General features: G+C 38.8%; 1 protein-coding gene across 1 annotated transcript; it reads right to left on the bottom strand.

The window, feature by feature from the left end:
• Positions 1–848: 848 nt before the first annotated feature.
• On the bottom strand, positions 849–14,234 carry st8sia2 (ST8 alpha-N-acetyl-neuraminide alpha-2,8-sialyltransferase 2). The gene is made up of 6 exons (XM_084408553.1): positions 13,493–14,234; positions 10,341–10,397; positions 9,871–10,023; positions 9,493–9,750; positions 4,505–4,798; positions 849–2,147 (listed from the first exon to the last, which is right to left on the bottom strand). Exons 1-6 carry the CDS (start codon positions 13,588–13,590, stop codon positions 1,862–1,864), a joined length of 1,146 nt encoding a protein of 381 aa, XP_084264679.1. The 5' UTR covers positions 13,591–14,234; the 3' UTR covers positions 849–1,861.
• Positions 14,235–15,137: the final 903 nt, after the last annotated feature.

Genomic DNA, 15,137 nt, shown 5'->3' on the forward strand with positions numbered 1-15,137 from the left:
TCTTCTGTGTGGACAGCGCAGCGCTTTTTTAGTGAGCCTTCGTTCTGATGTACAACCCAGAAGCTCTGTGCTGTTACACTACGTGAACTCACTAGCCAGCTCTCAGACTTCATCAAAAATATCTTAATTTGTGTTCCGAAGATGAACGAAAGTCTTACGGGGTTGGAACAACATGAGGGTGAGTGATTACTGACAGAATTTTCATTTCATTTTTTGTGATAGGATAGTATAGAGTGGTCAGGAAGAGAGGTGGGAGAGAGATGGGTGGACGGGATCGGGAAAGGTCCACAAATTGGGATTCGAACTCGGGTCGCCCGAAGCGCAACGGCGCTAAATGCCGGCGCGCTGACCACAAGGCTATCGGTATCGACAAAGATGCCCATTTTTAAGCCAATATACACTACATTCCCAATATTTCTTTAAAAAAAGAAAGAATTAAAGATTAGATTAAATAGTTTTACACTGTTACACAAGATCATTTGTTCTTGTGAACAAATCGTGAAAAATAAAATCATGCTTTCCACAAAAATATTTAAGCAGCACAACTATTTTCAACATTGATGAATGATGATAATTAAAATGAATGATTTCTGAAGGATCATGTGACACTGAAGACTGGAGTAATGATGCTGAAAATTCAGGGGTTTAAAATTAGTTTAAAATATATATATATATATATATATATATATATATATATATATATATATATATATATATATATATATATATATATAAATTATTTTTTGTATTGATTATAAATCTGTATTTTTGATCAAATTAATGCAGCCTTGGTAAGAATAAAAGTGGTAATGCTCTTACACACACAGTCATTATCACAGAGGCCAGATAAGTACAGCAGTATGTTTTTTACTTATAAGTTATCACAAATACATTCACTTAAACATGTAATATGTGTCACATACAAAAGAAATCCAAAACACCTTCCCAAAACCCTCCTTTATACAGAAACACTGTTTGCGATCCTAAAACAGACACTATGTGGCTTTAGCAAATTCAAAAGTTTACATACTCAATGTCCCTTCACGGCTGAACGTTCTTGAGCACACATGAGTGTGTGAACAGCTGGGTGTGTGCTGGATTTGGCTCCAGTATCTCAGTGTGTGGCTCCACAGGCTCTGATAGCTGCTTCACTGTGCAAACATGTTCCTCAAAGTATTACAGCTCATTAATGCAAACGTTTTGAACGCCCGCTAAAGGTCACAACACTACTCGCTATGTCTTTCTAAGGCAACTTTATCAGCATAACATTTTTTTCCTACTTCAGGCACTAAATTGTAAAGTATTGTCTAAAAGAACGCATGTAGCAACATAGTGGTAAAACCCCTTTATACGGTTTAAATGTTAATTCTAAACTCTAAACTACCATGTTAAATGCAAAAACTTTCTACATTCAGCCACGCCGTCTGTGGGCTTAACAGACTGTAAAGGCAACAAATAAATGACATTCCTAATTTAGACTTTCCTTTCCTTTTTTACACAAATTGTCCCAAAAGACTAAGGCTGAAGACCAATTTTATCACTATGCTCCCATCTTGTGGCCAAATATGGCATACAACTAAATCTGAACAAATGAGACACTTAATGAAGCATGTTAAAAAAAACATGGAATATGAAAAAATAAAACATCCTTAACACACACACACACAAAAAGAGCCTTATTTGGGGATTAAAAACCTTCTTAAGGTTAATCACTTAAGAAACCCTTGCCCCGTTCATATATTGCATTCTCACATTTGGTCAGAGATTTACCTGGAATATTCAGGTAATCCAGATTTTTTCACAGCATTTTCTTTCTTAAGGTCCAGTGTATAAAACCATTTCGAATGGGACTGTAAAAAACTCATGTTGGCAGTTCACATGGTCCCGTGTGCAGCCGCAGCGCCCCCTGTCTGTGAAGAGCACTTAAAGTTCGAAATTCCAAAGGCATTGTATGCGGACTGGCTCTAGATGTGTAGTGGTAAGTTAGCGTGTCGTAGTAGTGATACTTGACCGGTTTGCCGTCAGGTCCATGAGCGAAAGGCCAGAAGCCGTACAGGTGGATCTCATCACAAAAGCGTGTGGCCATGGTGTACATCAGGAGTCCGGTGGTGGGCCTTTTGATCTGGACATGATTGGTCAACCAGTACCTGCAAGAAAGTGGATGATTACAAACTTAAGAAGTTTATTCTTTTTTACAATTAGTATGATCTATACTGTGTTATACTTGTAGATCAATTACATTGTTAGCTCAGCTAAGGCTATTAAAAAAGGCGCCTCAGCTGCATTTAAGCTAAATCCCCCTTTTTAAATATTCTCATGCAAGCCCCACCCACATCCAAACCTGAGGGTTGTGCAGCTCTACCACATTTAAAAAGAGATCAGACAATTGAACAATGTCCATTAAGATGCACTGAACCCTCTCCAGTCCACTCACCCCTGAATAACCCTGAATAGGACTCTCTCTGTGTACCCGTGAGGTGCCATTCATTCAGGACGGCTGAAGAAAAGGGTAGTCTGGAGAAAAGGAGTTTCAGATAACAAAGGGGTTCGGGATCTCATTTTTTTAAAGCTACCTTTGGACTTTGTACATTAGGGCTGAGTACAATGCCTTTGTTCTGATTCATCAGGATTTAGGAGCAGTTTACACGACACCATTTTCAAACTTTATGGGATTTGGCCACTCATTTACACAACAGCAGCATTTTGAGGGCCTGAAAACGCAAACTTCTGAAAATGAGTTTCAAAGTGCAAGTTTTTGAAAACGATACCGTTATCATCTCCATGTAAACTACAAAAACATGAATTTGTGAAAATGGTGACGTCATGTGCATGATCGTTTTTCGCGGATCGTTTTAACACCGTCATCTGTACACGTAAAATGCGTTAGTACATTACTGTCATGTAAACGTACCCTAAATTTCAATTCAATAACTCCTGATAACAGTGGCAACAAACACTCTTTTAATGATAAAAAAAATGTAAAAAAAATAACACATTCCAGCACCTGATCGCCTCTTTATTTACCACAAACGAATGAAATAAATACTCTGCTATAGTCGACTGAAGATGTTTCCTTTGTATTAGCTACATCCGTGCCGCGAGATGTTTCAAAAAGTGGTGGGGACAATATCGACCCTATCAAAAAGTAACATTCTGAAAAAGCCTGAGAACTTTCACTGAAAACTTGGTCGTATAAACTAGATTCTAATTTAAAAATGACATGAGGGTGAGTAAATTATGGCATTTTTGTTTTTGGAAGAACTATTCCTTTATAAATATACTTCTTTTTTAAATAATTTGAACAACTACAACATATTGTTTACGGCATATTTTCCTCAATACACCATCCACTGAACAGCTGTCTCTCACTTGACCTTTAATCTGGCCCACAGATGGATCTAAGAAAAACCATCCTCGGCTAGGTGCGTTACCCCGATGGTGGGTTCAGACTCTGCTCTGAGGGAGGGCTGAATGACGGTCTTGAAATATGCAGAGGTCAATGGAGGAGGCAAAGGTTGAGCTATTTAAAAACCACCGACTACAATTGAGCCCAGAGGGGCTTGAATTTGTTGAGCGAACTAACAAAAGACCTTCTGTAATATATAGATGCCTGTTAGATATATAGATGCCTGAGTGCACTTAGTGTGCGCCCTCATCCATTTACACTTTTACAGGAACAGTCTGTGGTCGTGGGGCAAGATGTGAATGTATTGATGCCTGAACTATAAATAGCGAGAGGCTTGATACACCTGCTTTAGCCAGCATGGATTTGAGTAGTCTTAAAGGGATACTTCTCTCAAATGAAAATTCTGTCATTAATTACTCACCCTCATGTCGTTCCAAACCCATAAGACTTTCATTCATTTTTGGAACACAAATGAAGATCTTTTTGATGAAATCTGATATATTTCTGTCCCTCCATTGACAGCTACACAACTACCACTGTGACGCTTCAAAAAGTTCATAGAGAGATCGTAAAACTAATCTATATGAATTGAAGTCCAAATTTTCTGAAGAGACTTGTTCACTTTATATGATGAACAGATTTAATTTAGGCTTTTATTCACATAAATATTCATCGACTCACTCATCAGTTGTGGTAAACGGAAGTTCAAGCATATTTGCTTGACGTGCAAGAACCAATGAGGTTTGTTCTCACATGTCAAGCAAGTCTAGTTGAGCTTCTGTTTATGTTCGCTGATCAATGTTTATGTGTGAATAAAAGACTAAATTCAATCTGTTTATCATATAAAGCGATTGAGTCTCTTTATAAAATTTGGACTCAACCGATTATTCACATGGATTAGTTTTACGATCTCTTAATTAACTTTTTAAAGCATCAAACTGGTAGTTGTGCAGCTGTCAATGGAGGGACAGAAAGCTCTCAGATTTCATCAAAAAGATCTTCACTAAAGTCTTACGGGTTTGGAACGACATTAGAGTGAGAAATTAATGACAGAATTGTAATTTTTGGGTGACCTAACCCTTATGCTTGGGCACGTACCCTCTGACAGCATGGAGCAGGCGCAGGGAGGGGAAGGCGGTGCGGACGTTCATGGTGTGCAGAAGAATGAGGCGGATGACCCACTGCACTCGCTCCTCTCCTCCTTTAGCCATGAAGGCAGGGATCCACAGCACACTCCCACTGAGGCTCTGCAGCCTGTGGACGAAGCGCTGCACCCACTCCTCACTGTTCAGGTCCTGAAAGGCACGCTGGACCACAGAAGGGTTCATGGTCACCAGACTGGTGCGCAAGCCCACATCAGCTGAATACTCCTCCACTGGAGCCAGGTTGCACCTTGGAAATACACACACACATACAGTATACATATGGTTAAGTCACAATCTCAGGTTAGGCGGGTCACCATGCATGGACACACACATTACAACCCCCAAAAGGTCAACGTTTAAACAGTGTATAACACTGATATAGTAATTCCTTTTGGTCAGCCTTAGTTATCTTCATAGTTAACACTTCAGCAAGCCATAAACATAATTTTATATAAACACATTATATTTTATTTTCATATGTTATATAAACATACACATTAGACCCAAAACATTCTACACAAATATGTCAGTGCAGATGCTATAAGCAAGCGTTTTGCAATTTTGTGGTTGCAGAAAAAGACGCTTTAGCACAGTGGTTCTCAACCTTTTTTGGGCCAGCGCCCCCTATCCATTATCCAGGTCCCTTACGCTCTCCATGACATGACGACGAGGAAGTATCAGCAAAGGATTAATTGATTTCTAAGCATTAGCTTACATTAGCTTTACAACTAGATATATTTATGGAGATGAGAAATAAAAACCCGCCCTGTACAGCTATGATCAGCTGTTCGGACGAACTTTCAATGTCGTTACGGAAAGGCCGAAGCTGATCGGTTGGTTTTTGTCACAGGACCTGCTGTGCGCTTGCCATTCTAAAAAGTTGAGATGTTTTCAACCGACCGCGTTGCTTCTATTATGAGCCTACATTTGAAATAACGAATTTGCACGCGCATAAAACGCGTTATGTGAACGGCCCCTGATTGGTTCGAGTCAGCATCGCTGTGGAGTAGCACGAACCTGCACAGCATAGAAATATACACTAGATGTCACCTTGGGGTTCTAAGCATGCGTCAAAATCACCGCCATCTTGGAACAGGGGTCTGGTCATAGGAAGTAGCTAGGTAACGGTGATTTCAACAGGTGACCCTCCCCCTAGACTAAAAAAAAAAGTCTTGTTTGGTGCATATTTGTCCATGTAGCTCCATGCAGCTCTCTCAGTCTCGGCCCCCCATCGCTAACAGATGGGTCGGACCCAACAAAAATCCATTATAATATTAATTTTATTAAATTTTTTCGTATTCACATTTATGAGGGAAAAAACAACGTGTCAGTTCTCGGTTATGGATGTGACCGCTCTGAAAGCGGCACTAAAAGACTGCTTTAAAACTTTCACAGAGACCTCAAACAGAACAGCTGCCTTTCTTTAAAGTGAATTTCGTTTTGTATTAATTGTATCTTAATTTTAATCAATGTTTCATGAACCAATTGCCCGGATTTAATAAATAATAAGTAAATATAGCAGACAATAGATAATCACGACACGGAGGCGCCGGCGCGTGAACCTGGAGCTCGTCTCATAAATGAACTGAAACTCAGCGTATAGCCTAAGGTAGCCTACTTGTCTCACAGACCTGAGAAATATATAGAAAGCTTGAAATATGTAGCCTACTTTTAAACAGACCAATACAAAATGAAAGAAAACAGACTGCTCTGCTCTCTGCTTATGTAATCCGTATGAAATGTGCATTACTCGATTTTTTACCGATTGTACTCAAACCTTTTAATGGAAAAAAACAGTGTGGCGCTTGTAACCTGTAAGTACAGTCCTAATAGTAGGCTATGCTTGTCCTCTCCCTGTCAATCTTCAAACAGTACATCCATGATTATTATACATAGAATTCCACAAATCTTATGTATGTGTGAGTTTTGCACAAGGATACAGTGGGCTTAAGGGCTTGTTTCTTCCTTGCAAACTGGGGATGGAGGTGTGGAAGGACACTGGAATTTGTGAAAATGTCAACTGTTTAGCTATTTAAGATGTATTTACTACTTTAGTACATATTTAATGTGGCAAAAGTATTGCGGGACAGGAATAAAGAAAAGATGAAACGGTCTTTGGTACCTCAACTATCTATCTATATTCACATTATGTTCCTCTCAAATTTTTGATTTGCTTCATAATCATTTAATAAACCAATACAATTTAAATGTATAGTCACACCATTGTAGCCATTTTGCATGCAGTAGGCTAAGGTAAGAAGTGATAGTTCATTCTAAGTTTACTCAAGTGGAAGAATGTGACTAATAAACTTAGCCCTACTAGCACTATGCATTATATTTTGAAAAAGAAGTAGATTATCTTAATATCAAAACCTTACATTTTCTCTGGACTCAATGATAAATACATGCCTGACCGTTGGAACGAACCAAAAAAACTAGGAAATCGCATTCATGACGATTTATGGTGATTTTATTTCCGTTAGACCTTTGCCTACATTGACGCTGATGCATTAAAGAGGAAGGGCTCCCCTGTTCCAAGATGGCGGCTCTATTGACGCATTCGTTCCAATCTATATACTCTCTATGGTTCCAATGAACTGCCGTAGCCAAGGCGACATCTAGTGTATATATCTATGCCTGCACAGTACCAAGACGCCTGCAATTTTGTTTATTTACCGCTAGAGCACCAAAAGTTACGGACTGCAGCTTTCATTTATAATTTAAAAGCATGTCACTAAAAGCAAAATAACAGATTTGATTTGACTGAACAGTGGGAATATTATTATCAGTTTCCCAGAGAGCAAAAAAGTCATCTGAAGTAGAAATTAGCCTAGTGACCAGATGTCCCGAAATCTAAGCTGTTGTCCCGAATCCCGAATCCAGCCCTAATTGTCCCGAATCCGGCCCTAATTGTCCCAAAAATTATACTAAAGCAAAATCTTGAGTAGATATTGTCTGATAAAACATTAAAAACTGTCCGTGGAGGTTGAGTCGTCCTGCACCCAGCATTTTTTGTTTCTTTTTTTGAAGTTCTACAAAGATACCGTAGGCGTGAATTCAGATGCATTGATAAGTGAGCGCAAGTGTCTATTTAACAACTTTCATGTCCATTTTTCAAAAGAGTGCAATAGTTGAGTTCAAGAAGTAAAACTCCCATTCATTTTCTCCATAGGGTATTCTTTAAAATGATAACAATCCTAATGTCAGCTACAGGGTTGTTAATCCATGGTATATGCTCTTGTTGAACTTCAGCACTTCTTTTTTCTTTATTCATGTAGTGTCATTGGGCAGACCCACATGGATAGTCTCAGGATGCACGACACAGGTCTCATGGATGACCTTCACACCAGACTTGCTTCATTTTAAAACAAGTAATTTATCTTACTATAAAATACAGCATAATATTACACTATGCATTAGTCATACATGCAGAATCCTCCAAAAGACTAAGCAAGCACCTTTTACAGCTCATCCTATCATTTAACTAAAAAAAAAAACACAGAGGTGACTTTAAAGCAAATACCAAGCAGGGTGCTGGCATTATCATCTTGCCACAATACCTGGAAAAACCTTTCAACACTGGCACCATGCCGACTGCCGAGGCTTAGCTGTCACAGTCACACTCCCACACAGTTTTGTCCTTGCCCAGTGGAACAGACATGCCAACCACACAAGAGGGATTTAAGTTCCTACATTACTTAATCTTTGAGGCTCTATATGTCCCTGGACTGGGGTTGAATGACATTAATGTCCTAAGAGCACATCTGGGCTGATGAGACTCATTTAGGATTGAGAATTTCACAGTATTACACTATTGTAGGCATCACATGAAGCACACTCGCTGGTATTTTTAGCAAGAAGCTTTCGGCCATAGGCAGAACATTTTACAGGCAAGTGAACTTTAGTCACTTTCAGAAGACAGCCTAATTACGTTTCCAAGGCTATGGCTTAGTATGACTTGTACAAATGTCATATTTGCTCAGCTGGTCACAAATTGCAGTATGCATCACCCTTCAGAGTTCTGAAAGCCTTAAGACTTTGTGAGTCAAGCCTGGTAGTACTACTGACAGATATTTCAAAAGTGTATTTTGTCACATGCAAGCTGTTTGAAACAGTATTTATTTAAAGCAGTGGTTCCCAAACGTGGAGGGGAAGCGGCAAGGGATAGTGTTGTTATGCAAAAGACACCTCTTCAAGGTGATTGAAGACCACGTTGCCAAATTATCCCGCTTATTATGTTGTGTGGCTACCTGCCACATAAATAAATAATTTAACAAAATATTAATTTGACATTTTATTACCTCAAGATGACTTGAGACACCTGCTTGAACGGTCTGAAGCAGTTGTTGTTGTTGTGGAATAACAGACCGCTAAAGGGCACGAGTGAAGAATCAGAATTGATTATTGCAGGGAGCTGTGCAAAAAATATAATGATCCATGGTTCAGCACTAAGCATGGACAAGTTTGTGAAAGGACTGCCAGTGCCAAGTAAACGTAAAGCAGATGATGAATCTACTTTAAACATCACAACTACCAAAACTACGTGTTTTCACCAGACGCAAACGGCACGACACGACAAAAGCTAATAGAACCCATTATAAACTGTATTGCTGTCTACACTGGATGTGGCACCGTTCCATTTCTGACGAACTTCCAAGGCAAGAAAATATGATGAGGCATATCTCGCCCTCAGATTCACCAGTGCAATGGATAATGAAGAGAGACCACAGTGTGTTGTGTGCCTCAAAATGGAGTAATTACTTCTTTAGGAGCTTGTTTTATAAAAAAAAAGCTCTACATTGCTAGTTATGACATAATTATTCTTTACAGCTAGTTTAGGTTGGTTTGTTGTTTGATTCCAGATGAGAACATTTACTAACTATCTAAGTTACATCACAGGTTGTCAACAGATGTTGAATGTGACAGAAGACAGATGTTTACCTAATGACAAAGTCATGTGAATCAATCTCTCTGCCGCAGCTGCTATTCAGTAATATCCCAGAGTTCCCTACGATGGCACATTGTTTGTAATGCTGGTTCTTCATGGGGGACACCGTCGGCAACAGTTGGTACAGGTTCTCAGAGATGTTTGTGGTGCTCTGGCGGTCAAATATATAATGAATTACATCCCCCGGTTTAAAGGTGCTCTTAAGAATTGAGATATCCCTCTCAGCATCCAGGAACCTCAAAATGTTCTTCCTGGAGGGAAAGTGAAAAATCATGATGCTTTATGAATACTGAGGAAAAGACTATAGAAGTTTTAACAGGGAACCACATTATACATTCTTCAGAAATGCAATGAAAAACATCGAGCCATACCTGATGAGGTTAGACAGGGTTCTGTTGAAAGTCCATTCAGGTGAAGATGAATTGCAGGTTTTGCTCTTTATTCCTGGCAGTGGAATTGGAGAGGAGACTTTGCTCTTTCTATAGGTAACTAGAGTAGTAGGGACAGCATTCAGGACTGAATTTCTGAAGAAAAGAAAGATCATAACAGTGTGTTTATATGCACTTACCATACCTCAGTATTAGCAACTTAGACACGGCAACAAATATCATCTGATGTGTTTTGGTAAACCATGAAATCAATTTTCAAAACCCTGATGAAACAGTAATGCAGAACAAACAAACAGATCTTGAGAACGTTTTAAATTCTCACTGCACTGATATTATAGTTTTAGTCATTTAAAATCGAAATGTAATGTAAAGAAACAGAAAATAGAATACATTAAAGACATTTTCTCTGGAAACATAAATCATATTACGATATAACAAATCAGATTACAAACCTGTCGGACTGAAAGACAAAGCTTTTTAAGTGAAACCTCTGCGAATCCTCAATGTTCCTAAGAGCAGAAGGCAGAAAATATTCATCATCTTTATCCAGTAATATGACCATTAATAATGCTCTGAAATCACATCAGTGAGTGGATAATTTGAGAAAGAGGCAATTAGACCTCAGACTGGAACAAATACGTAAAATTTAATTGGGATGATGATCATTATTATTTAGCACTTTTATGCGAACCATTCCACTTATTTTAACTCTTTCGAATATTTTCATGGTGCAAATCCAAGGACATGGCTAGTGTGTTTGAACCCTTTATGAATCATTTCATCAACTCATCATTACAGCAATTATTTCAGCCATTACTAGCACAGAGGATGTTTAGAAGGAAGATTTACTTGAAACTGTTTGAGGTGGTCAGATACAAATATGTTGATCAATGTGAACTCAAATAGAAGCAGCAATTAAAAAAAACAAAAAAACATTACAATTTATATTCATACTTTGAGGAATCACTATAACGGCAAGGATTAGAGCCGTTCACATACCTACTGGGGGCCAATTGAGCAAATCAGTCCTATTTGTCTACCATTCACTGCAATGTTCTTCATCTTTCCCCCAAAGTCATGGCTACGTGCATTATTAAGCAGACAGAGCATTGATCTCTTAAAATTCTGGGGAGCAGCTTCAAATGCAGATTTAATGGTGGTGTTGCTTCAAAGCGCTTATAACTGTTCTGAGAGATACCCCTTAGATCCTTTGTTTGATACTGCAATTTAGAAAATAATTCCATAAATTATAAATCTTACCAATAACTTAAGCAAACAAATAGATCATAAGCGTCATCTAATGCCTTCTGACAGCTAGTAAACGAGGTGTGAAATTTCCAAATTGGGATTTGTCTCTGGGATATATTGGGTTAGCAAATATGAGGGAGGAAATACTCCCTTTGCATGCTTAATGGATAAACTGTAATTAGTGGCAGAAACATGAAATAAAATATCACGGTACAGAGCAAACAAGCCAAATACTTTGCATAAAACGCCAAATGGCAACTCAAAGTATCTATTTAAAAATGAATGACTACATGTCTTGGCGGCACACTCTTGTTTTCTCATGCAATTAATCCATCTATGCACAAACATTCTTCTCACTCAAGAGCTTTAAAGTGTATGTCCCGAGACAGCAAGATTTGCAATTATGTAAGCCTGAGGATTTCTGCTACAGGGTTCAATTATAGCTGAGGAAAGGCACACTGTTCATTTTTGTCTCCAATCTGTAGCTTTAAAGCCACAAATCAAACAGTAATCCTCTATATGCCACAAACCACAGATCAGACTGTCTTTTCTCTTGCACGAATGGGTGCAAACAGAACACACTCAAGAGTAGAACAAAACCACAGACCAACAGCCATCCGTCACAGAGCAGCAGGGTCAGCTGCATTTATTTGATGACTCCCATACAAGGTTTCACACTCAGCAAAAGTCTGAATGACACATTTTGGAGATCAGCCGAGAATAAATAAGAAACTATGTATATTCAGCAAAACCAGTTCCAAAATGTATACACTGATTGATCACTCTGCTGATAACTTAATCTGAATGGATAAGAGGAGATTAACCTAAAAGGGTCAGTTTACCCCAAAATTAAAAAAAAAAAAAAATCTTCTGTATTCTGTAACTATTTTAGGATCTTATTTACATACAAACATTGCAATACAAAGCATCCTTGAGATTCTGCTAACCTCATTTGAGTGCTCTATTCCCTGATCAATATTTATGCTTTCAATGGAGGGACAGAAATCTCTCAGTTTTCATTAAAAATATCTTCATTTGCATTCCAAATATGAGCGAACGTCTTGTGGCAGGGGTGTCCAAACTCAGTGCTGGAGGACCACTGTCCCAGAGTTTAGCTCCAACTTGCTTCAACTCACCTGCCTGAAAGTTTCTAGTAAACCTTGATTAGCTGCTTCAGTTGTGAAACTGAAAACTCTGCAGGACAGTGGTCTTCCGGGAGCAGGATTGGACACCCCTGTCTTAAGGGTTTGGAACAACATGAGGAGGGATGAGAAACTGATTTTGGGTGAACTAACCGTTTAAAGGCTTTAAAATATCAAACAACCCCTCCAGAATGTACAGAATCATCTACCAAATTGATGTGAAATCAAACATGTGAGGTGTTCCCTCAAATTAAAGTCCCACATCCACAGACTGTGGCTTTGCAAACAATAGTCCTCGGGACAACACATTGTCTCCCTCCTTTGACTAGACACAGTATTACACTGATTGATGAAAGACCAAGCCAATCCCGCTGAAAAATACAGTTTAAAATGTATAGTCTGTGTTTTGGAACGTTCTAGCTGGTCTAAGCTGGTTGATTGCTGGGCCAAAGTGGTTATTAACTGGGCCAAGCCAATCATTAGCAGGTCCAAGGTGGTCATTAAGTTGGCCCAATGTGCAAATTATCTCAGACTAGCAACAAATCAGCTCTGTAGGGTGGTCAGGCTGGTTTTTGGAATACCGTAGCTGGTCAGACTACTGAACAGCTTAGACCAGGGGTTTTCAAACTGGGGTCCAGGGACCCTCCGGGGAACGCAAGATAGTGCTAGGGGGTCCTTGGAAATGTAAAAAAAATAAAAAATGTAAAAATGTATTTATTAATTCTTTTGAATTAAAATAAATTTAAAACTTGATTTAAATCAATAAAAACTTATTAAAATGAATAAAAATGTTTAAATACACCAAAAATAATATACCAGTACAATAGCCTAGAGGAGGGGGAAAACCTGGTTTAGACCACCTAGAAACTAGTTCTTTTCCAAAAAAACTGATGTTTCCAGACAAATACGCAAAATAATTAGGTAGATAAAATACACAGTTATTTTCTATTTTCTCGTGTAGCCTATATTCAGATCAAGCCAATAGCCTACAGCCCATAGTCCTAAATGGACTGTCCATTGTTTGGGCTTCTTCTATACAAAGTCTCTCTTGAGAAAATCAAAGCACGGTGGACACAGGTCCTAAACAAAAACATCCCATAAACATAGAGAGAGTACAGCTGTGCATTAAAACAAATAGAAAGACAAAAAGAGAATGTTATATTTAGGCTAACTGTATTGTTTATTGTAGGTTAATCGAATTCAAGGCTACTTACGCGATTTCTTCCTCCACTTCCGATATATCAGATATAATAACAAATATAACCAGGGCTGTCCCGATTCCAAACATCAGTATTCGGAATTCAAAAGACATGACTTGACCGCCGTGCGATTCTACAAATGCGTTGAACTACAAAGCGCAATAGAAATCTGTTCTTCTTTCACACTGGGTTCTTACGCAGGGCAACACATGTAATGTTCCTCCGTCTCCTCGACAAAGCTGGACCCATTCTAATAGTCCGTGCAGGTTAACGAACAGTTGTCTGCATTAAATCGGCTATCACGTCCATCAGCTTCTTCCACCTTTACGAAAGTAGTGAAGGGAGGGATACGGCAAACGTGAACGTCCTTTCTTCTCTTCTACTCCTGCCGCTACTCCTCGGAGATCTGGTTGGTGGCAGTTCCCTTGAAACTTTGCCTGCAAGGTGCATAAACTCACATATGAATGTTATGCATTCAGATAAACTGCGTTCTTGGTAGGCTATATAGAGGAAGAGGCGTGCATTTAAAATTGATTATGAAATATGAATCCACCTCTCTGCCTTGCTCTCTTTGTTTCTATTTGACAAAGACACACGTTTGGTTTTCTACGGTGAGGACTTTCTATTGACTTCTATATTAAGCTAATGGTCTCAATAAAATGGCTAATGGTTATTATAACATCTAATCCTACAACCGTGTCCTAACCAGGTGCGACGCGACAGGGTTACAAGGCATTTGCCTGTCCACAATGAACCCGAAAACAGCTGCACGACGCGACATAATCAATCACAAAACACAGCCAATCAGAACCGTTCTCTCCGTTTGAACGCTCTCTCACGCTGCACAACATCCACGACTTTCATTTTATGGTTTTCTTTTTGGAACTTTAGGGATTTGCCCAGTATAAAAGCCTATACAATATTTCTCAACTTCCAGCCTTACCTTGTGTTTGAGTTTTAAAGTCACCATGAAATCAGCATTTTTTACATGGAATATTGCGGTAGGCTATTTATTATTAATTACTTATCTGTGAAGATCATATTAATATTTTTAATGTAAGTGCCCTCTTAATGTTCAATCAAAATAGCTTCCCCTCCTTGCAAAAAAAACATCTCTTTTCTTCACTGATGACGTGTTTATTGACGTGAGGGCGGAATAACCTGTCAATCACATGAGATTACAGCAATAGCAAACGACAATGATCTAACGATCCGATCAAAAATCAAGTCCTGTCTACTTTTTTTCACTCGCAGATAGGCCTATGTCAAAACAGGGAAGAAAAGACTATCACTTCTGTTTCATGCTGTCTGGAGCGGTAATTTGGTCTAATGAGAATTCCGTGTGGGCAGGGCTACGCAATATCAAGAAACTTTGTTCAGTGTATTTTCACAGGAGAAATCCAAAACATTTTAATAGAAATCCATGCAATCACAAATTTCAAGATGGGGGAAGATGCAGATTTCACAACGGGGTCAAGTTTGTCATGCGGATTCACCACGCTGACCAATAGCTGCTATATTTGATAGTGACTTTTGTGTGCCTCACACATTGCTACGCAATTGATAATAGACCATGAAGCTCTTTTGTCAGCGAAATTCTACCGATTTTGCTAACGTGACCACATTTTAACAGTTTTTGTACAGCTAACATAAAGGCGGG

The sequence above is a fragment of the Rutilus rutilus genome (genome assembly GCF_951802725.1).
Source record: "Rutilus rutilus genome assembly, chromosome: 5".
NCBI classification, from domain to species: Eukaryota; Metazoa; Chordata; class Actinopteri; order Cypriniformes; family Leuciscidae; genus Rutilus; species Rutilus rutilus.